The following is a 23,169-nucleotide window of genomic DNA, read 5'->3' as shown; positions in this document are numbered from 1 at the left end:
GTATTACATATATTCACCAAGTTCAAATTCGCTGCATAATGTATATTTATCTACAAACAAAGACAAAACAATTTATTTTTTGTTTAAAGAATAGCAAGCAAAAGATTTTGGATAATATTCTCAAATACGGACGTAGTTTCGAAATAGAAGAAAATAGAGAGAACATAAGGAGTAATAAGGAGAGCAACCAGCATTACGATGTTGTTGCTCGCCATTTGCCAACGCAGCTTTTCACATTCCTTAGCTTCTCTTCAGGGGCAAACAATGTTAACTACCACGCGAAGAGATCGAAATTCCATCTTTACCATGCGATACATAAATAGGCCGACGCTTTTACTCGGCAACCAGATATACATATATACATGCGTTATTATTCCTTTTTGTAACTGATTATTTTTAGACGTTCGTTGGAATTTCACGCTTCTTTTTTTCTTCTTTGTTTCTACTTTTATCTTATCCTTTCTTTTCTTGTATTTTTTTTTTTTTGAATCTCATCATTTATTCTAATAATCATATTTGAGATCGATTTTATAGATTTATAATATAAAATGAAAGTTTTTTTTAATAAAATTGAATAATACGAATTGTGTGATAAAATATAAAAACAATCGTTGAAAAAATATAGAAATAATTGTAGAATTTTATATATTATAACATCTATATATGTTATACTATCAAATCAGAAAAAAAAATCGAGAAAAAATCAAAAAGAATTTTCATTTTTATTTTTTTCCCTTTATTCTTGATAATTTATTATGCTATGACAAAAACAAGTTTGAAATGTTCCGGAATTGATTCTAAAAATAATATAGTCGCGAGATATCTAATCAAGTCATTTAAGCAAACTACAATGTTATTAAGTGACTTTAATATCGGAAATTTTTCACATTTCATACAAAAAGCTGAAAGAAGTAACAGCCTTGGTACTTGTAATTATCATAATTAAAGATGTTACTTATCAAATTTAGAGATTAGTTAATACTGTAGAATAAAAGGCAAAATAAAAGATAAAAAAACTTTTGAAATTGTTATAACAGTTGAACAATTTGTAGAAATTTCTATCTTAAATTATGTTAATTTATCGATTACGATTTATCAATATTATTATAATTTTGTTATTTTTTTTATATTTACAAATGCTCGCAATATATTGACTTCTTTAATCGAACATTTTAATAAAGTTAATTTCAATCAAAACTATAACATTTAACCTTAAATATTATATTTAAATGTTTATAAAATTTTACTTTTTATTATTCTATAAAAAATGTAATTTTTAATCAAATATATACAAAAGTTGATGGAGTTGCCATTGCATTCGATAACTTGCATTTTTTTCTTTAAATGTGTATGTGTTTTAGACTATAGAAATGAGCTTGACTCACAAAATGATTGCCTCTTATCAACACAAGAATGCATGAAGGTTGATTGTCAGAAAGTTATCGTGGCTTGATAATTAACAGCTAAATGACGTATTCCAGATTCCGATCTTGACTACTGGTTATCGTAGTTTCTTTAAAAAAAAAAACTATTTCCCCCCTTATCGCAATTTCTCAAGGATTTAGAATTTAATCAACTATATTTTATCATTTCTCATTTAAAAATATTTTTAAATTATTTAATTTATAAGCAAGTATTTCCTCTATAAATGAAAAAAAAAATATTTATTCGGAATTTCAATAACAATGTACTTCGATCAGTTGTTATATTTTTTATTGTCGAAATATTATCTAAATTGTTGAATGTGTCGAATTTTTTTAATTTATGAAAACAGACGATGAAATGCAAGAACTTTTCGTAAATCTACAAGATCGTCTCTTATCATTTCCAATGAATCATGGCGAGTTGTAAATATTCATATAAAACGCCATTTCGCTATTGTCGCGACGAATATTACATTTCTTCGTCGACAGTGATTGAAATTGTTAATTCTGCAATTTAATAATATTTCTTAATTTTGACTTATATTTTCATTTTCTTTCTTTTTTTTTTTGAAGCTTTATTTTATCACTAAAAAAAGAAAGCCAGGAAAAATTAAAAAAATTTATTATAACTATATAAAAAAATTTATTATACTATAAATGAAATTCTTTTCAAATTTTTTTAACTATTTTGTTATATTATATTGATATATAATTAAAATAAAATCTAAGAAAATTTATTTTCAAATACTTTAGGGTAAATATCTAATTTTTTTTATTCTTTTTCGCATTCAAGTTCAATTATTATGTAAATTTAGAAAATAACATATTAAATTGAGCTTTCTTAAATTTTTATTTTATTGCAAGGTTAAAATATAATATTTTTTCAAATTCTGTTGATTTGAATTTTTTTTTTTTGCTGACAAAGTAAAAAATAAACTTAAATTAAATTAAATAAAATAATAATAATAATAATTGGAAAACGCAATTAATTATAGAATTACCGAAATGGATATCGAGTCATTATTACGATCGCGTAACGGATTGACCTAAGGGCTGCTTTTAACTGGTCATGTTTGTTTCGGTGATATGCTGATTTCTTTGAAATCTTAATATAACGCTCGACATTCATTCAAAGGGAATGCACGAGCATCAGATGCCGATTTCTCCGAAAGGGAGAGCTCGGTAAAGTGATATGCATACCGAATACATTCGTCAGGATTTCTAACTTTTTCTCCACGCTGTTCTTCCTAGAAGGGCGACACAAAAATGTGGATGTATTCTGTATTCTTTTTTCAAATATTTGCAATATATTCTTTTTTTTCCTCTTATTTTTTTCCTTTTTCTTCTTTTCTTTCTCTTTTTTATAATTTTAAAGGTAAATATGGATTTCAAAAATTTATTGTTCGTATATTTACTAAAAATTCAATAGTGCTACAGATGCTATTGGCAAAAATTAATTCTACTTAAGATTGAATTTATTGATCACTCACAAAGTTAATATTCGGTGTGAGAATAGAAGGAAAAAAAAAGAAAAATACAAATAAATAAAATAAAGTGATGGAAGAAATGAATATAAAAATAATATTATGGGACTATAAGAAAAGGAACCCAAACAATTTTTTAATAACATAAGATATATATTAGAAAGCACACAAAACATTATTTTCATTTAACATTCAATTATTTTCATTATTATATGTCTATTATATATATATATATACAATATCAAATGAGAAGGAGCATAAAAAGATGAAATTCAATACAAGGAAAAAACTATTCAATATAAGAAATATAAACACAGATCATCATAATAGAAATATAGTTAAGAAGACGAATTCATATAACATATTTTACTCAACAAATCATACATTAATCAAAAAAGAAATAAACAAAATATTATATCTCGTTGCAACAATGATATGATTTAATTGTTTAATTTAATTTATTTATAAAATTTTATATTTTAGATATATTTTAGATATTCCCACAATATATATATATATATATATATATATATATATATATATATAAAAACATTGTTTTAGAATATAACTATTGATATATATATATATATATATATATATATATATATACATATAATTAAAATAATATTAGAACTGCATAATCTAATTGAAATTACTGATTGTGACAATTAAAATGACACGACAGAGAAAATATTTCTTTGAATTAACATTCTAAAACATTAATAAAAAATATTGAAATAAAATCAAAACTTGGAAAAATTTGACGATGAAAGACTGTATGATGCCAATATTGAAGATTATGTAGATTATATTCACTGGACAACTGTCCAATGGCCCCATTGAAACGTTGGTGAAAGCGACAAACACGAATGAATATGTGGAATGATTAAGTGGAATGAATGACCGGAATGCATGAATGATAGAAAAATTTAAATCATGTATAAAATCTATTGATAGTAAAGTTGATACAAAAATAAAGAAAATCTATACTTTTTTATACATTTAATAGACATATATTAAATATAATTATATTTTATATATGCTTTATATTATATTTTTTGGTATCCTCTTTTATTTTATAAAATAGTTTCAGGATAGTTTCGATCGTATGATTTTCAAATTTTAATTTCGCGAGTCTGTTAAATTCGAAAACGCGAAAAAGAAAAAACATATGGAAGATGCATTTATACAAAAAGATAGGATTGTTGGAAAGTTAAGAGATTTTGCTTGGTCCGTACAAGCACCTTCGTTCGCTGAACGGGGCATCGAGTTATCGGTATATACACCACGATAATGGCATCGCATTCCATTCATATCAGCATCGCTCGTTCGCCACCGCAGCCTACCCGCTCTCTCGCTCCCCACTCCTTTTACTTCCCTCTCCGTAGTCAGACGCGCGTATGCGCAGGCTTGTTCCATCGCGTTGCGCGCATCGTTGGAACGCAAACTGACACGACCCGACCGATTACTGAATGTGAACGCACCTTTACGCGGCCGATCGTCATGCAGGCTTCACCTGGTGTACATTCCTTCTGCAACTGTTGGAAAACGGCTCTCCGAGAAAACTTATCTCGAGAGAGAGCGGTGCAGTTCGGTCTCGATTGCACCGATTTCGTCGGTAATGGCGTTTTTTTCCTATTTTATAATTAGATTTTTAGGCCTCGGTGACGTAAATGGCATGTATTACGTATATTATGCTCCCTCTCAAGTCATAAAATACCTTTTATTCTTAATAAAACTTCTTGAAGATTATGGATTTTAAATTACATGTATTTTTTTATAACATAAAATAATGTATTTTTTTTTATAATATTATTTTTAATATATTTTATATCTTTCTTATTATATAAAATATCAGGTTAAGTGATGTTCTTCTATATCTTTTTATTTTTGCCAGATTAAAAGTAAATATAAATTGACTATAACTTTGAGAAGCTGTATATACTTTTCAGTGTTGTTCGTATTACATACGAATTAAAAATAAGTTAGATCATGTAATAATTTAAATAATATTTTTATACAAAAAATTATTGCAAAAAAAAAAAAGAAAATCTATAATATATATATAATATCAATTATATCGCGTTTTTTTATTTGAATACATTTTGAATGCGATATATTTGTAAATTATATTTGTAACATTTTTATATGTTCACCATTTAGTGTATCACAACTATAACAAATAGTAAATATATTCAAACTTTCTCCACGAAGAATTCTTATATTTTAATGATAAGGTAACGGTGTCAAATATCATTGTACAGATATACTTTCCTTCTTATTATTTATACATGATTTATGATTTATTTATTTGATAAATTCTTTCTTTTTACAAACTTATTGGAATTTAATAATCGTTGCATACAATACTTATATACCATGCATAAATTATTAATAGTATATCTTTTCATTTTTAAAAGGGTGCGAAAAAAATTATATTTATTACAATAATGTTGAAAATGTAATAAATATAAAGAAAGATAAATATACGATAAAAATATATACAAACATGTACCTAACAAACAAGATGCATAATATTGTTGTCTATTCCATTTTTTCTTATTTTATATACTAAAAAACTCGTTAAAAATAGAGGAAAAAATATCACTAATATTCATTATTATGAAATAATAAAATTGACATGTATTTGAATTAGTATAAATAATGGAAATGGAGATAAATAAAATAGCTATATGATTATAATAAATCTAAATTGAAAATTATTTCTATATAAAAAATAATAATATTGCTAAGAACATATTTTTTGTCATTTAATTCTTATATTATTTATTTCAAATAATATATAGTTGAAAGAAAAATAATTTTATAAAATATTTATTAAAATCAATCAAGCATTACAAAACATATTTCATAATATTTTTTTCAATTCATTATATGCAATATATGTACATGATGCATACAATTGAAATCATATAAATATAGCTTGAAACGGAGATCGCGTCGGTATCAATCATTTGATTATCGCGATATCTACCAAATATAAAAATAAATCTTATTTCACACGCCAATTCGCACGATTTGATTGGATTTATGGATTTATCCTTTGATGAGCCACTTCTTTTAATCAAAGAATATCTTCATGATTATAACGCAATTGATTATTTGTTCGAGTGTTAATTGTTTGATGAATTATCGTTGAATCCATTGTGTTTTTATTTTAAGATAAAGAAAGAGATGTGCAATTATTTTTTTTCTCTTTTTAGTATTATATTTAATATATTTTATAATGTATGAATATTGTGGCTGATTGTATAGTAGCATTAAAAGAATGATATCTTGACTCAAAGGAGAGATTTATCTTAATGTTATGTGTTATATGTTAGGAGATTTCAAGATCTTACATATTTCTGAGTAGTTCAACCTTTATAGCAAGAAATATAATCAAATTTCTGTAACTCGAAAATTTTTGTAAGACTAAAATTTTGTTCGTTCTTTTCTGCTTTGCTTCGAAAACTCTACAATGTTAAAATATAATTTAAAAATAATTTATTTTTATTTATTTTTTATTCGCATATTATTTCAAAATTCATGAGAATGTATTACATATTCCAATCGCATTATTTGTCGTTGAGTATTCGCGAATGCAATGAATCATAATTTATCCATAAAGAATAATAATTCTAAAATTCTTACAGTTATATTATTTTCGTTTATTTTAAATATATGTAAAATTTATAAAATATATAAATACATTATATATATTCTTATTCAATTTTGATCTTATTGAATTTTCAGAATCTTCATTTATTTTCATTTCAATTAAAAATATTAATATTTTAAAATCGAATTATATTTAATTAAAATAATAAAGATTCATTACATTCATTAATTGTTGATAATAATCTTATGAATTTAAATTTTATATTTGATCTAAAATAAAAATATTGTTCAATATTATACAATATATAATATATATAATATAATTAATTAACAAGCTATTTACTGGTTTAAAAATAATATCGAAATCGAAATGAAAAAAATTACATTAAAGTACAAGATTATAATTTAATATTGTAATTTATAATATGATAAATAAATAAATTATACACGTGGGTGTATATTTATTTAGACATTTATACATATTTATGAATTCGTTAAGTCAATGATTCTTTTTAATATTCCGAAAATACATTATTAACGCTTGTCATTATGCTAATTCATTGAGAATTATCAAAGAAAGGAAAAAAAAAAATTGATTCAAAAAATAAAATTACATTAAATATATATAAATTGAAAATATCTCAGATATATATCAAAATCATTTGATCGTATTTGATAAATATTTAAATATTAATTTTTTAGAAAATTACATTCTTCTAAATGTAGGAATATAATTAAAATGACTATATCTAATGTTATCTAAAATAAAACAACTTTGAAACAGATGTAAAATATATAAATCTACTTTTTATGGGTGGAAAGTTGGTTCACAGTCTTGGAGATTGAAGCTTATAAATACAATTACATTTCGTCAAATAATGAAAATGAATATTTATGTTTTTATCAAGGAAGATTCTATTAAACAAGAATAATTAGATTTTGCATTTTTTTCACTTTTTTCTGCTAGATAATTCTTCAAATTACAGTTTCATTTATGAGATTAATAAAAAAAAAAGGAAGAAAAAAATAATCAGAAAAGAGAAATGAAAGATGATTGAAATTAGGAAAAGAGGAAATTGACGAAAGGGGAGGAATGTCCGAAAGGGTGCAGCAGGTCACGTGTATATAGTCGGTCCCTTGCATTAGCTGTGAATCTTCCTTTTTCTTCTCCCTTCCCTTCTCTCTTTCTCTCGGGAGCCACGTGCGGCCCAAGAAATTCCTCTTTTGTATCCTTCGGCCTTTGTTCGGCAACAGCTGTCCGGCCGAAGAAATGCTTTTCTCCGTCAGTCTGCTTATTGCTGATTCTTTTCTCTCCATATTAGCTACCATATCTAAATTTGAATTAAATTATTGATTACCGGACTTCTTTTGTGAATTTATTAAAAAAAAATAAAATAAATAAATAAATTGAGAATTCTTAATGTGAAACGTATAGGTGAATATTTTTTATGATCATAAAATATGATATAATTATTTTTATAGCAAACGTTAAATATGAAATTTCATCTTCATATTTAAAAAATTAAATATAAAGAAAAAGAAAGATCCTCTAATATTCCAATCATTTTTTTTGTACAGTTATTTATTTATTTTTTAAAATTAAATTTTAAAAAATTTAGGTTGAATTCAATTTTATAAATATTCCATTCTGAGTATTTCCAAAATTCAAAGATTATTCTTATTTTAATTTTCAAATAAAAATACAATTAAAAAAAATCAAAATTAAATGTAATACAGCGATCATTACATATATTTAGAAAAGTTTTTCCAGAAAAGAAACATACTCGTTAAATTTGTGGAGACACCGTTTCCTTGGAGAAATTATCACAAATTCCACTTCCTCGAATTGAATATGTCCATATCATTTATCTATGTCATTCCATTTTAAAATCTCTAAAAATACATCGAAAACGTTATTCTACTCTCAGTAATTTACTTCATAAATTATTTTAAAAAATTCTCGAAAAGAACAGTCCATGCATCCATGTTGTTAATATTGGCCAGAAAACGTTATCTTCGAAATTTAACGCGGTTGCGTATTCAGGAGAAAATGCCACGCATGCGCCCAATTACAAAACACCGTGGGCATTCCTGAGATCTGTACGCATAGTGGCCCGATACTTCGTGCGGCTGCTGCTATCTATCCCTCTTTCGTTTCTCCGTTGGTATGAGCGACGAAGAGTAGTTGCCGTACTATAAAAGAGGCCCTTCGCTCGGAGCGGGGCCCCGCGGACCGGTGAGCAGCGTTCAGATAAATATGCGGGAGGGGCCGGAATTCCTCACTCGGCTGCATTCCAATCGCTCTTCCTCCTCCGCCATCTCACCACTACTACACGCGCGCATGGTCGTCGTTATTTGCACTCTGTTACACACAACCATCGTCCCAACCACGCAGCAACAGGAAAACCTAGTGATGCAGTAATACCAACAAATATCACTATCTCAGTGACAATAATAATAACCGTAAATATCAAGTTTTTGAATTTTTCAGTAATAATATTGATGATATTATATTATGAATTTCCATAGAAATTTAATGGTATTGTGATTTTTCGATTGCAAAGTAAAGTTTTTTTTATTTTTTTATTTTATTTTATAATATTTAATTTTAAGATCATGATGAAAAGATGTAATTACATTTATGGTAATTTTAATATATAAATTAATGAATTCATATTAATTTGTTATAACATGTCTATAAAAATAGCTATAAAACATTTTTAAACGAAATATTACGTAACACATTGTGCATATGCAACGATAAATTATTAACGTGTATTAGATTAAGATAGGTTAGGTTCTCCTTTTCATGTGACACTTTCTGAAATCTTTCTTTCGTTACGAATATTATTAAAATTAGGTTTGTTATGAATAAAAGGAAAGAGATTTTTTTTAAATAAATGAAAATAAATATACATATTTATTCTTTCAAATATTATAGGATTTTATAAATAAATTTCTAGATAAATTTTGTTAATTCAGAATACAAATATTGTGATTCGTGATGTCCGAATGAAAAATTCATTTGGAAATATTGTATATATTTTTCGAAGTATTTATTATATGTCAATATTAATAATTATAGAAAAAGAGATAAACTCATTTTTGCAATTTGAAAATCAGAGAATCAGAAAATTTTTTTTATGCACTAAATTGAAGTTGTTTCACAAAAGTTATCATTGTAAATGGTGAATCTTTCTTTAAAATGCATACGACCTTTACAGATTGACCCTTATGGTCGAAGATCTCCTTTTACCATACAGACATTCCTTACCAATATTTCTCGAAGAGGAATTCCTTAATGATACACTGAATATTACTGCATATTTCGTGTTTCGTACGTTGCTATTTCATTCTTTGCTACTTTCTTAAATAAGTATACATTTATTTTTATTTTGTTGTTTATCATACGTTAGAATTTTTCAGATGCACAACAAATGAAATAGATTATATTGAAAATTCTATTTTAAAAATACACAATACTATACAGGATGCTAAAAAATTACAAAATGAGAACTTAGAAAATATGTAAAAAAGATGTTGAAAAAAATTGAAGTTGAACTCATTTTATCCATTTTATTCTTAATAAACAAAAATAACCAGCAAGACTTTGAAAACAACTTGAAGAAATTAAGTACGATAAAGAAATAAGGACAGAATATATAATAAACTAAAATATTTCTCAAACATTGTAAGCTCGATATAAAAAAGAAGAAAAAAGAAAAGAATTCATTCATCAAAAACACACATATTTAAATTAAAAAATGATAAAAAATAAAAAAATAAGATAATACTAAAAATAATCGCTATAGAGAATACAAGTATACAAGTAGGTACTTCTATGCATACATCGGTAAATTTAATGATAAATGGCTGTTGACCTCTGTTCGTAGAATGACAAATGACTCTCTCACAGGGAGCAATAGCTTAGCTTCATAATAGATCGATAACACACGTCAGAAGGGAGACATTCCAATCGATTGATGGACCGTCTAACTCTCTAACTGGAATTTGTTCGGAACGAAATAAGATTGCCGCGTGACATCACGACGGACATATCTACCGGCTGTGCGTGGCATAAAAAGCCGGATAAAGCGGAAGAGATTTCGGGATGTGGTAAGGAAGGATGAGGAGGAAGCGACTTGCTTCGATCTTTTACATGGAGAAAAAAAGGAATGATAGATACGTTAGGGAGATGCAAGGATCGAAGTAAGAAGAGCTTCGCCTCGTGGAGGTGGAGAACGAGCGAAGGAGAATGGGAGGAGAAGGAGGGGAAAAATAAGAGGCTCTTTCCGCGAGGCGAGCGAACCGGCTCGTATTCGATAGCATCTGTGGAGCCTCCGACAATAATAGTGTGGACCGAGAAATATGCGCGCGGAGTCCGAGCCTCGTGAATCCTTCGGTGGTTTTGGAGTGGTGAGGTGGTGTACGGAGGTAAAGTCCGCTTGGTGGGATGAAATTCTCCGCTTTGTAGTGATGGAATCGATCCGGTACTTGTCATTTCCAAACAATTTATCCTTCCGATTTTCTCTTTGATTGTAAATTATATAATATTTTCTAAATTCTGTTTATTCATTTTTATATCGAAGTTATTTAAAAAATACGAATATCAATCCGCTATAATATAATATAATATAGATATACATATAAATTTTCTAATAAATGGAATTGGATCGTGTCGAGATATTTTTTTTAAATGTAACTTTTGCGTTAAATAAATTAATTTAATACAAACATTTAAATCGCCAATATAATAATATATATGGTATTATGTAGAAAACAATTTCGAATAAAAATAGAGGAAAATATATTTAATTATTAATTAATTTTTGTGTATAATTCAATCAGATATTAGATTAATATTTTAAAAGAGTAGAATAGTGGAGAAAAAGATTGATAAGATATACAAAGGAAGGGAAATTGGTCCCATCACTACTGGTACAGAACGGACCTTTTGATGGAGAGGGGACATATACCAAGGTCCACCGGGCCTGTTCTTAGATGATCAGAGACACGGCTGATGGGCCAGTAGTGGCCCCAGAAATTCCAACAAGGACGGGGCATAATGCGCGACTCAAGGTCGGTTCTACTACCAGAGAGTCCGAGATGGGACCACGTTCAGCAGGGTCGTACCGTGACCTCGTCAGGTCTTCCTTCCCCTCTCCTCCCATTTCACAAACCCCCTACTCCGTCCCTGCTGTCGTCCCTTACAGGCTGGGCTCCGCCAGCAACAGGATCGTGCGTTTGCCCCGCAGCGCCCTGCATATAGAGCCCCTGCATACCATTATGATCGTTGAGCTGAAAAAAATTTACACTCCCCACGGATAGACTCGAATAATACTCTGATGTATTCTGATGTATTCTGATGGTTCCTCTTCATCGGACATGATGTTCCTGTTGATGCAAAATATCTGTCGATGGGTAAAAAAAAAAATGTTTTTTCATTTTAGAGAAATTTAGGTCAGGATAACTTTGGCCAGTAAAAAAATTCATTTCAATGGAATTTCCATCGATTCGAGAATCAAAGAAGATTAAACGTGGCGGGAAGGTTAAAAAGGAGGAGCAAAATTTCAACATGTAATGTCATAAATATTCATGATGCGCGAGTAAAACGTAGCGTACGTACGTACGTACGTTCTACTATCAATTAGATTCACGAAAATGTTTACGTGAAATGTATAATATCCGAAAGGAAAAAAGCAAGGTAGGAAGGACGAAGAAGGGATTTAGAGACAGTATTGGATAGAGAGGGAGAATAGGAAAAGCGAGTGGTGGGTGGGGAGCAAGGGGCAGCGCAAGGGCTCGATTGCGACGGTCCTGCCAGGCCTCAGGATGAGGCCCGCCTTTTTACACCGGATAAGAAAGAACCGCTTGAGGCCACCGTGGTTGAAGCGAGATAAATGAAAATACTATGGAAAGAGTAGATGGAAAGAGAGAAGAGGAAAGAAGGTCTATATAAGATTGAGAGAGATAGAGTCCGCGAGTGTGTGTAAGCAAGCAAGACAGAGGCAAAGATCGAAGGATTAAACGGAAGAAGGAGAGAGGGAGCGAGCGAACAAGAGAGAAAGAGAGAGAAATAGAAGAGTAAAAAGAAAGGATGTGGGATAGGATGGTAGGGGGAAGGGTGGTAGGTAAAAGCAGGATGGAAACGAGAAGGGAAGGAGAGAATCGACCGGGTGGTGCAAGAAACGAAGGAAGAGAAGGCAAAAAGGAGGAAAAAAGGTGGGATCCCTTAAAAATTGAGACCCACAGAGGTGGGGATCGGAATTTCGGGCCCCGTAAACCGGCCAGTCTCGAGAAGGCCTTCGCGAAGATGAGGTGAAGAGAAGAGAAGATAGACGTTCGACGGGTTAGAAGAAGAAGAAGGAGAAGAAAAAGAAGGAGAAGAAGAAGAAGAAGAAGAAGAAGAAGAAGAGAAAGACGCCGAGACCAGAAGGAGAAGGAAAGGAAGAAGTATATAGAAGAAGAAAGAAGCGACAACGATCACGACTACAACGAAGAAGAAGAGGAAGAAAAAGGAGAAGAAGAAGAAGAAGAAGAAGAGAAGAAGAAGAAGAAGAAGAATCGTGCCTAGTCTACTGTGTACCCGGCATGGACCGTCAGTACACACTCTGCGTACTCGTACCAGCGCACCAATACCGCACCTACGTGAACAATTACCATCAACAGGCGCATCAACGGTTACAACAACATCAACGTCAACAATATTCCGAACAACAACGTTCGTGCAAGCAGCCTTATCAACAGGAACAAATTTACGAGAACGTCGTATCTCAATATCGAATGAGAATGTGCTATCATAACGATTATGAAAATGACGAGCAGATACAGAGGTTTTACTGGGAGCAATGCTATAGACGTGAAGATACCGACGCCACTGCATACTATTACTGTGAATATGTAAGGACTTTTCCAGGATTATTTTGTGCCTTGTGCATTATTCGAATCGTTTTAAATCTGTCGAAGTGAAATTTCTATGGTGTATTATCAACGCGGATTCTGTCGGTGTTTTCTCTTTTGTATTTATCGGATCTAATATTTCGTTGCGAACGTGTCGTTGAAAATATCTCTATCTTTTTGTAATCTCGTGTTTCAATTTCGAATCATTCCTTTTTGTTTTCTTGGCTTCCATTCGCATGTCGACGTTGAATGATTTTTCATTCCGAAGTCGAATGATAATTAGAAGTAGTTCAAAGCAGTTGTTTGAAAAATTTATTTAAGAATAGAGTGGGGAAAGTGCAAAATTTCACGGGATTCTGTAAATTTAAAATATTTTTTTTTTTTTTTCCGTCGTACGTTATTTTATTTCCCTCTTATTTCGTTTTACGACGACCAACTATGGAAGAATTTGAGGTGATGAAGGGATCGTTCGGCACTCGTAGCGCTACATAAATCATGTGTAATGGTATTTCCTTGTCTGAAAACCGAAAGAATGCTGGTACGTGATGTTGCGTGGCTTCTATCGGATTTCGACTAAGCGTGATCGACGTGAAAATGTAAACGACGTGCTATTCCAAATTCCAAATGTTATTTACAATCGGAAAATTCTTTCTAATAAGTATTCTTTATATACATTGTATACGCGCGAAAATTGAATCTTTCTATATATGAAGTAATTACCATTGATTTCAATAATTTTATCCACAACGTATCTTTAACTCTCATGGTTCGATGACTGAGTCATTTTTCGATCCAATTAATTGGCATTAACAAAAATTAGATAAGTTTTAATTTATTAATATGAATTATTTTTAACGCAAACGTCTATACATTGAGGGTAAAGCGTTACTATGAAATAAATCGTTTAAAAGATCAAATGAATATTTTAATACGAATGCAAATTCGTTTTGTAATGTATAAATATTTATATATAAATTTTTAACGTGTTTTCTTTTGAAAAGATAATGAATTTTCATTTCGACGATGTTTTTTCCATCTGTATTACAGGCGAAGAAGGAGATCTACGATGTGAAACAACAGAGGCTATGTCTGGCCCAAGATGAGTACAATCACCTTAACAACGCTTTAACGACGCTTGGCGCTTCGCGTACAAGTTGTAAGTACACCTTGATATTAGCGGTATTTATTTTTTTTTTACCATTCAAAGTATCTAATTTACTGTGCAAAGTAATTATTCATCTAGATAGTATCACGTTAAAAACAATTATTGCCGTGTTATCGCGTTCAATCTTTGGCAAATCTCACACATTTTATTAATCTTTCGATATTTTCTGGATATAAAAATATTTATTCTATCTTTATGCGAATTTTATTTTTATACGAAACTCGAATTATCGAGATAAAATATTTATTCGAAAATATTTCGTTTTCATTTTGTTATAATTCATTATAATGATGAGTTACAAAGAATCGATGAAAAATATATTTTAAACGTGTAATAAATCAAACGAGACAATAATGATTTATCTTACCTATAGTGTGCTCCAGTTCAAGTTCATTGAGTACCAAGTACGATCCGGATCTCTTGAAATCCGATGTCGCACTCGCAAGGAGTAGAGTTTCCCGCCTGAAACGAGAGCTCGAACAGATCCGAGCTGAAATGAACTGCACACAACGAGGAGTGGACACTCTTGCAAGGTATGTCATTGTCTTATTTTGAGATTCACCTTTAAAGGGTAGCTGAACAAGAAGAATATATATCTTTTGTGAGTGTGACGAAGCAAATGAACGAATTCTAAGCACTCGATCCTTAAAATTATAGATAACGAGATCAACGATAAAAATTGAACGTTGTTGATCGATATGATCATGTGGATAGATGCATTTTTTCATTTTTAAATTTATAACAATATTATGTATATTTATAACAATAATAATTATGAATTTCCTTTTCTTTTACACTGTCTTATTATATGATTTAACACAATTTTTGAAATGTTTGAAAAAATTTAATAATACAGAGAAGAGAAAATATTTTAAAATTAATATTTTAAAATATTTTTACAAGAAAAGAGTTTATTTGTATTAATTGGTTTGCAAAATGAACATGAAGTATATTAATTTGAATTTTAAAGAATAAAATTTTTCATGTGAGATTCGTTTAAAATTCATTTAATATCTCTCCTTCTACATTATAATAAAATAAAAGAAATAATTCGTATTATATCGGTAAAAATTATAATTAAAATCATAATTGTAAAAAAAAAAAATCAAATTTTTAATTTTTCTTCTTATTTCTAATGCAGTGTTGAGCAAAAATTGAGTGGTCATCATGGCGGTTGTTACAACATCACGGAGGCTCAGGCGATTATGACAGAGCTTCGAAATATTCAAAAATCGCTGAGCTCGGGCGAAAAGGAGAAAGCTGAGCTGATGCAGTCTTTAGCTCAATTGAAGGATGAATTGACGAGATTGCAGCTTTGCGAAGGTAGTCCCGAGGCCAGCACGCTCAGTTTACCTCAGGAAAAACTTAGCACGGCATCTCAGACCGATTTATCCGGCGAATTAGTGCCTATCGGCACGCGTTTGGCCGAAATGGCTCGGATGAGGTTGCAATATGACGAGGCGAGAAAGAGGATACAGCACATTCAACAACAATTAGCGGATCTCGAGGAAAAGGTAACTCCTGGCCAGACGGAAAGCGACAAGGACAAATTGCTGCTCTTCCAGGAGAAAGAACAATTGCTCCGAGAATTAAGAAGTATCACGCCACGTACCAGAACGCAACAAGATATGAAGAAGATCCAGAACGAGATCCGCCGCCTCGAGCAGGATCTAAACAACGCGCTTGAATTGTCGAACAAGACGATTACCGATCGCGTGCGGCTACACGAAGAAAAACAATTGTTACTACAGCAATTGAGGGACGCTTTACGCTCGATGGCGATGCTCGAGGGTCAGTTGAAAACTCTTAGCGCGAGCACGCTTTCGGTCAGTAGTAGTTCCAGTCTTGGAAGTCTGAGCACGACTAGCAGTAAAGGTTCCCTAAGTTCTGGATTGAGTTTCACCGATATTTATGGTGGCCCCCAGTGCCTTGGTCCTGTCACATCTCAACAAGACAGACCGGTCGACATGGTTGATCTCCATAGACGAGTGGAGAGATTGCTCAGAGGCTCGGAACAGAACAATCTTGTGAGCACACCATCGCCGGGTCGATCGCAACCAAGTTTGTCACCAAGATCGAGCCTGTCTAGCGTCAGTCCACCGGTTTCACCCTTATACGAAAATGCCCCGATGGGCCCACCACCCGCGTACGAACACGTGGAGATGCAGAGACGACATCAGAGACTCACCGCCTCGTCTAACGTTCACTTAGACGGAAATCAGTTGGAAGATCGTTTGGCGGAGCTTAGGCTTAGTCAACAGCAAACGTCGTCGCAAGAACAAACCTGTGCTGGTTCCCAAGATCGTCTCAAGTTGGTCGGTGGTCCACATCCACCGGTCGAATTGCAATCTGGAAATATGTCCCAAGGCAGCGGCCTTGGCAGGCCTGTATGCGTGATGCAGCATCCTTCGCAGGATCCACCGCCTCTTTCACCTATCAGCGAAACACCTCCTCCCACCGGTATTCGTTCGAGAGCTAGCAGTTCCGGTACGAATACCAGATCTGTCTCGGCTGCCGTTTCCGATGAAAGTGTTGCAGGTGATTCAGGAGTATTCGAGGCCTCTAACCGAAGGAAACTACCTGGAGCAATTGATGACGTGAATTCTTTGGCGTTGGGGGAGATGAGCTTAGAGACGGCACAGGTGCAAATTAAACTTAGGTTTGTTTTAAGCTTTTAATTTTGTTTATTGTTTTAGTAATTGATAAAAGAGCTTTATAAGATATATCAAGAATTGAGAAATTTTCGTTTCGTGAATGAATGAATAATAATTGATTCTGACTGAATTAAATAGATTATATATAAATCATGAAAATATGATAGAAAGGAACATTGAATTACATATTTATAGTTTTTCTATAATATACAAACGTACAATATACAAAGAATTATTAATATTTGAATATTATTTAAGATTATGCTGAAGAAAATTGCTTTTTAATAATCATTTTAATGAAATATGATAAAGTATGTATAAAATTACACATTATTTATTATTGAAATAATCAGGGCTTGAATCATTTTATTGAAAAAGATTTTTAAAGTGTAATCTAATTTTTATTAAATATGATATTAACAAATCCTAATTAAAAAAATTCTAATTTCATACAATTTCTTAAGTATATATATATACTTAAATAAATAATTTATTTGTATAGATATTCTGTAAGTGACGGTTTGCTCCATGTTGGAATTGAACGTGCCAGAAATTTGGCTGCTCTTTTTATTCCTAACAACGCGCAAGTGTAAGTATTTTTCTAATCGTATAATAGATTTTTATTATATTGTTTTATTAAAATCTTGTTTTAATAAAAATTTCAATTTAATTTGTATTACAAATTACAAATTATTTAACTAGAATGAAAAATTCCTAGCCATAAAATTCTTTTATACAAGATATTCTTTTAAAATATTCAAAGCAAGAATACATATTTAATGATAAGTATTGAGAGAAAAGAAATTTATATAAAATTATAATAAATTATTGAATGAAAATTAAACATTGTGAAAACTAATAGTTGTCTTTTCTCTGTTTAAATTTAGATATATAAAGGCTGCATTGCTTCCAATGCAACCGCCTGTTAATCACATGTGTTGTACAAAACCAGTTGTGGATCTGCGCAAACCAACCTTCGGTGAAACATTCCCGATTGCAGTTCCGCTCAACAAATTATATACGAAGACATTACAAGTCAACGTTTGGTGCACGAGCAATGAGTCTGAGGAATGCTTGGTACATGTCTTCTGATTTCTTTTTATTTCTCTCTTTTGAAAGAACAGATGACAATAAGATATAAAAAATTACATTGAATATTTGATTAATATGCGATAATATTTTGATTAAATGTCAATCAAATAATTATTACAATATTTTAATATACTTTTTTTCATATATTTCATCATTTCTCCAATTCATACTTGATGTTCTTTATTTCAGGGATCCGCCCAAGTGTCTCTTGCAGACTTTAGTCCAGAATCACCAAGTGTAAAATGGTATAACATACTCTCTTTCCGCTTCATGCAACCATCCGATAGCCCAAGTACTAGCACCAGCAATAGCAATAGTATCTCCACCAGCGTAATGAGGCAGGCCAAACATGACAAACAAGAATCAGATTTATCGGTATATCGTGGTGTACAAAATATGAAAGAAGAAAGTAGTGACGAGAGCACGATCATTAGCTCTCAAACATCGACTTTGACGAGAAATCAGGGATGCGATGAACTTCAGACAGCAATTTCGTTAAGACTAGAAGAATTAGCCAATTGTTTGGGAAGTCCAGAAGAAGAGGATGAAAATGGTGGTAGCGAAAGCGGAAGTGAGGATAGCGATGAGGAAGGTATCATTGTGGAGTTTACGATGGAAGATAATGTTCTGGAGGATGTATTGGAGCATGAGGTAAATAATATTTTAAATTATTATATAATATTTTACTTCATCCATAATTCTTTAGTTTATATAAAAATGATCCTTTTGTAATTGTAAATTTTATTTATAAATAAAATTTATAGGAAGATGAAGAATTAAACGAAGAAGCAAGACAGACTCAGGATAAAGAAACCAATACTGAATGTGTTTTTATCCCAGAACAAGGAAAACAGAGGAAACTTTCAGCAGCTGGTGTTGTTTCTAGCGCTATTCACGATGACAAAAATTCTATTGTAATTAAAAGAAGTCAAACGTTTTCACCTAGTGCTGCAGTCAGCAAAAATCATTATATTTGTCGGGTAAATTTTATTTCTTTTTTAAGATATTCTCAAATTTTTTTTCTATTTTTTTAATCGATTTTATTTTTTTTGTTATAGTTAAATCGTAGCGATAGTGATAGTAGCATGCCACTTTATCGTAGAGGCGGACCTTTTCAACGAAATTCAGTCGAAAGACGATCACTTAGATGGCGGAGACCTTTATCTGCACTCAGTTGTAAAACTGTCTCAAAAAAATCTACAAATTTACCACCTACCGCTAGAACATCTTTAGATCTTGAATTGGATCTTCAAGCACAACATGCTAGATTAAATAATCTTCAAGATGAGTTAAGTAGGTTACGTGAATTAAAGCAAAGGTTAGAGCAAGCGCGAGAGAAAGGGGATACCGACTTTACAACATGGTTGTTGGAGGATCACAAATTTCAAAATTTAATGGCACAAGCTGAAAGTGGAAAAAATGGCAAAAGTGCTGAGGACAAAAGAGTAGAAAAAATGTTGAAAAAGACTTCAAAAGAAATCTATAAATTACGGAAAACAAAAGCTGGTAAAGGAAAACCAGATATTATTTCATTCAAGTATGTATATTTTATTATTTAATATATTTAAAATGTTTATCTTTTATTATAACATCTATCAATTTTTTTAATTTAGTGATATTAATTAATATAATAATATTTGTATAATAAAAAAAATTAATTCTTATGAACTATATAATATTATAATATTGCATTGATTAAATTATATTTTTTTATTGGAAATATTATAAATTAATTTCAGAGAAAAAATGGCGTTTTTTACACGCGTTAATCTCAATGTTCCTGTACTTCCACCCGAAGATTCAATATGTGAAAATCTATCATCACCATCATTTATTCAGCATAGGAGACACACTTCGGAGCCAGTTACTACCGAATATATGGTTACTAAACTTGGTGCTCAAGATGTTTCGAATTTGACCGTTCAGTCAGATAGTGTTCCTAATGAAAATACATCGAATGATGGTGAAGAGCCAAGAAGGTACGAATACGTTGTCGATAGAGTTCTCGGTGTTGAAGTGTAACGTTTACACTTATTATTTTTATCAATGGATAAGTTCTTCAAATTATTGGATAATTTAATTAATACGTATCAATCCAGTGACTTTCGGGCAAAAACAAAGAATGGAAAAAAAAAAAAAACAATAGAATATTGTTTTTTTGCTTTTTTCGAATTCTAAGTGCCATGCACGATGATTGAAAAAAGAATAGATAAAGTACATTTATCGAAGTACATTTGAACAGCACATACGTAGTGATGCTAGTGTAATTAATATAATAAATTGAACAAAATGTTACTGATATTGTTATTGTTTTTTTTTTTTTATTATTGGTTTTGACGCGAGAACGCGATGCCACAAAAGAAATTTTTAGAAAGACTTATAAAACTATAGAAAGAAACTATAGAAAAAAATGCGTGAGATGAACGCTTTGTACATACGAAAATCGTAAATTATTTAAATGAGATTTTATGCGAGAATTATTTAATTTTAATCAATTCCATTGGGTTCCTCTTTTAAATCCCGGTTCATTATTTTTATGTTAAATTGCTTCGTTTGCTATCCTTTATTTTTTTCTCTTTAGAATAATGGTCCCACTGAGCAGCTGGACTGCAATATAGAAAATGTAATAAATAACGGAAAAGAGGCAAAAAGGAAAGAGGAAAAGGCTATCGCCCTGGTTGGTTGAATTCTGCCTTGATTTCATTACTGCCATTTGTAATTTGTAGTTACAATTTCGGATACTTGTATCCTTCTTATATTCTTGGCTACGATATGATCAGTGATTATCTTTTTATTATATTTTTATTATGAGTTGAGTTCAGCCATGTTCCGTTTCAATTAAATAATTTTCTGTAGAATCAAAGCAAATTGCAAATGTCTTTTCGTGCAACTGTTTGTATATAATATTGGCACAAATTATATATATGTATGCATATGCACGAATTCTTTGTTTTCTTCATTTTTTTCGTTTAATAGAATATCTTTTTAATACAGAGAAATAAAAAAAGACAGACAGAGAGAGAGAGAGAGAGAGAGAGAGAGAGAGAGAGAGAGAGAGAGAGAGAGAGAGAGAGAGAGAGAGAGATTGAGTTCGAGATTATATTCATTGAAAAAATTATTAAATGTATTATATCATTTATAATGGATACTAATTGGAATTTCTAAATATTAAAAATAATTAATAAATTGCAATTGTTATTGAAGATACTAATTCTGATTTGTTAAAAATTATTTTTATTTTAAAAATGTGATTATTTCATTGAAGCGGAATTAATATAATAATATTTGTAAAAAAAGACTTTTATTTGTAAAAATTATTTAATTATTTTATACGTTTCTTTCTTAAAAATTAATACAAAAATAATAATTAATTAAGAATATTCTAATATATATAAATTGTTGTAAAAAAATTTATATTAGTATAAGAATTTAAATTTAAAGTATGAGAATTTAAATTTCAATTTTATGCATGATCATTTTGTATGTATATTGAGGAACCTAGTTGGAATTGTTTTTGGAGGATTAGTAAAAATCTTCTAAACAACGATTATGTAAATAACTTTGTATATACGCATCGACAATCAAGTTTACGCGTCTATAAAATATAAATATATATATATATATATATATATATATATATAGATACAAATTTTTTATATATACATATATTCACATGTATTTACGCGTGCATGCGTGTGTGTATGTATGTTTCAACATATGTTATATGTATGTATGTATGTATGTATCTATAATGCGTAAGTCAGAAATTACGCAATAAATTTGTATGAACCGCAAATACATATTATTATGGTAAAAATATGTACAATTCATATAACAACTTTTGTTATTTTTCTAATATACAGAAAAAAACAAGAGTTGTTTTATGTAATAGAACTACGCTATCAAAGTGCAGAATCTATTACGTATGTATGTATTTAATTTACGTTAACATATTATGTACCACTTTGTCTTACTGTGTTGAATCAAATATAACAATGTTGATGTCGATGACAATAGTAAATAATAATGGTAATGCGGTTATGCAAACGATAGTTAAAAAACTGACGATAATGCTATTAACAAAGGTATTAATGATAATGGCAATATTAAAGTGGTGGCAATGAGTATAATAGAACATGAAATATGAATCATGGTACTGATATTGATAAGAATAGTAATAACGGTATAATAAGTTCGTAATGAAATATATACACCTACATAAACACGTACATCCTCCGAGAAACCACAGTATGACTTGTAATTAATGATAATGATTTAAATGGTAGTGATTCGTATGATTAAAGAAAAAAAATATATTATATTCTTGCCATATTATTTTGTATCGTAAATTTTGTTTCTCAGACTTTTAATAATTAATATATTTCTTTTAATTCCTGAATTTTTTATGTGACTAACTAAGCAGTGGTGCAATAAAATCATTCTAACAAAACAGTCTGAGTAATATAAAAATATGACATTTAAAAATTATGCACTTAATATAACACAATTGTTTAATATTCAGAATTAATTTTCTTTTTTATATTTTGGATAAATATTTATTTATATTTATAATATTTTTTAAAAAATTTTATATCAGAAAAATATTTTTAAAAAAGTAGACAATATACTTATAATATCAAAAATGAAGTTGTAAAAACTATAAATTTTTACTTTGGATAATTAATTTATAAATTATTGGAACTTCAAAAATTATACTTACACTTTTAAATTTAAGTTAAAGTAAAACAACTTATTTAAATAATTTATTCAATATATAATATATATTAAAGTTTTAAAATGAATAATATTAAATTCAGAATAAACAACAT

General features: G+C 29.9%; 1 protein-coding gene and 2 long non-coding RNA genes across 7 annotated transcripts in view; 2 read left to right on the top strand and 1 right to left on the bottom strand.

Moving 5' to 3' along the window:
• kibra (WW and C2 domain containing protein kibra) overlaps window positions 1–22,348 on the top strand; it is a 42,411-nt gene extending 20,063 nt beyond the window's left edge. For 3 of the 5 annotated variants that reach the window (XM_012495155.3, XM_086903257.1, XM_003689596.4), the window contains exons 5-13: window positions 14,477–14,585; window positions 14,968–15,127; window positions 15,736–17,253; window positions 17,751–17,837; window positions 18,136–18,325; window positions 18,530–18,991; window positions 19,105–19,320; window positions 19,399–19,877; window positions 20,080–20,641. In XM_012495155.3, coding sequence (XP_012350609.2) covers window positions 14,477–14,585; window positions 14,968–15,127; window positions 15,736–17,253; window positions 17,751–17,837; window positions 18,136–18,325; window positions 18,530–18,991; window positions 19,105–19,320; window positions 19,399–19,877; window positions 20,080–20,362 — 3,504 coding nt within the window. In that variant the 3' untranslated portion in view covers window positions 20,363–20,641. Of the gene's footprint in view, window positions 1–12,889; window positions 13,430–14,476; window positions 14,586–14,967; window positions 15,128–15,735; window positions 17,254–17,750; window positions 17,838–18,135; window positions 18,326–18,529; window positions 18,992–19,104; window positions 19,321–19,398; window positions 19,878–20,079; window positions 20,642–20,921 lie in introns of those variants that run through there. The other 2 variants (XM_086903258.1, XM_012495165.3) reach the window with 2 other exon arrangements.
• Window positions 6,559–8,936, bottom strand: LOC116415578 (uncharacterized). Its single transcript, XR_004226202.2, has 2 exons — window positions 8,314–8,936; window positions 6,559–7,860 (listed from the first exon to the last, which is right to left on the bottom strand). It is a non-coding gene; the product is annotated as an uncharacterized LOC116415578 (long non-coding RNA).
• On the top strand, window positions 8,969–11,355 carry LOC147658280 (uncharacterized). The gene is made up of 4 exons (XR_015290719.1): window positions 8,969–9,092; window positions 9,754–9,866; window positions 9,956–10,358; window positions 10,446–11,355. It is a non-coding gene; the product is annotated as an uncharacterized LOC147658280 (long non-coding RNA).
• Window positions 22,349–23,169: the final 821 nt, after the last annotated feature.

Source organism: Apis florea, unplaced genomic scaffold, assembly GCF_048593485.1.
Source record: "Apis florea isolate Af1SG1 unplaced genomic scaffold, ASM4859348v1 contig_2291_pilon, whole genome shotgun sequence".
Taxonomy (NCBI): domain Eukaryota; kingdom Metazoa; phylum Arthropoda; class Insecta; order Hymenoptera; family Apidae; genus Apis; species Apis florea.
Note: the sequence above shows the minus strand (reverse complement) of the source record. Positions and strands in the feature narration are given on the sequence as shown.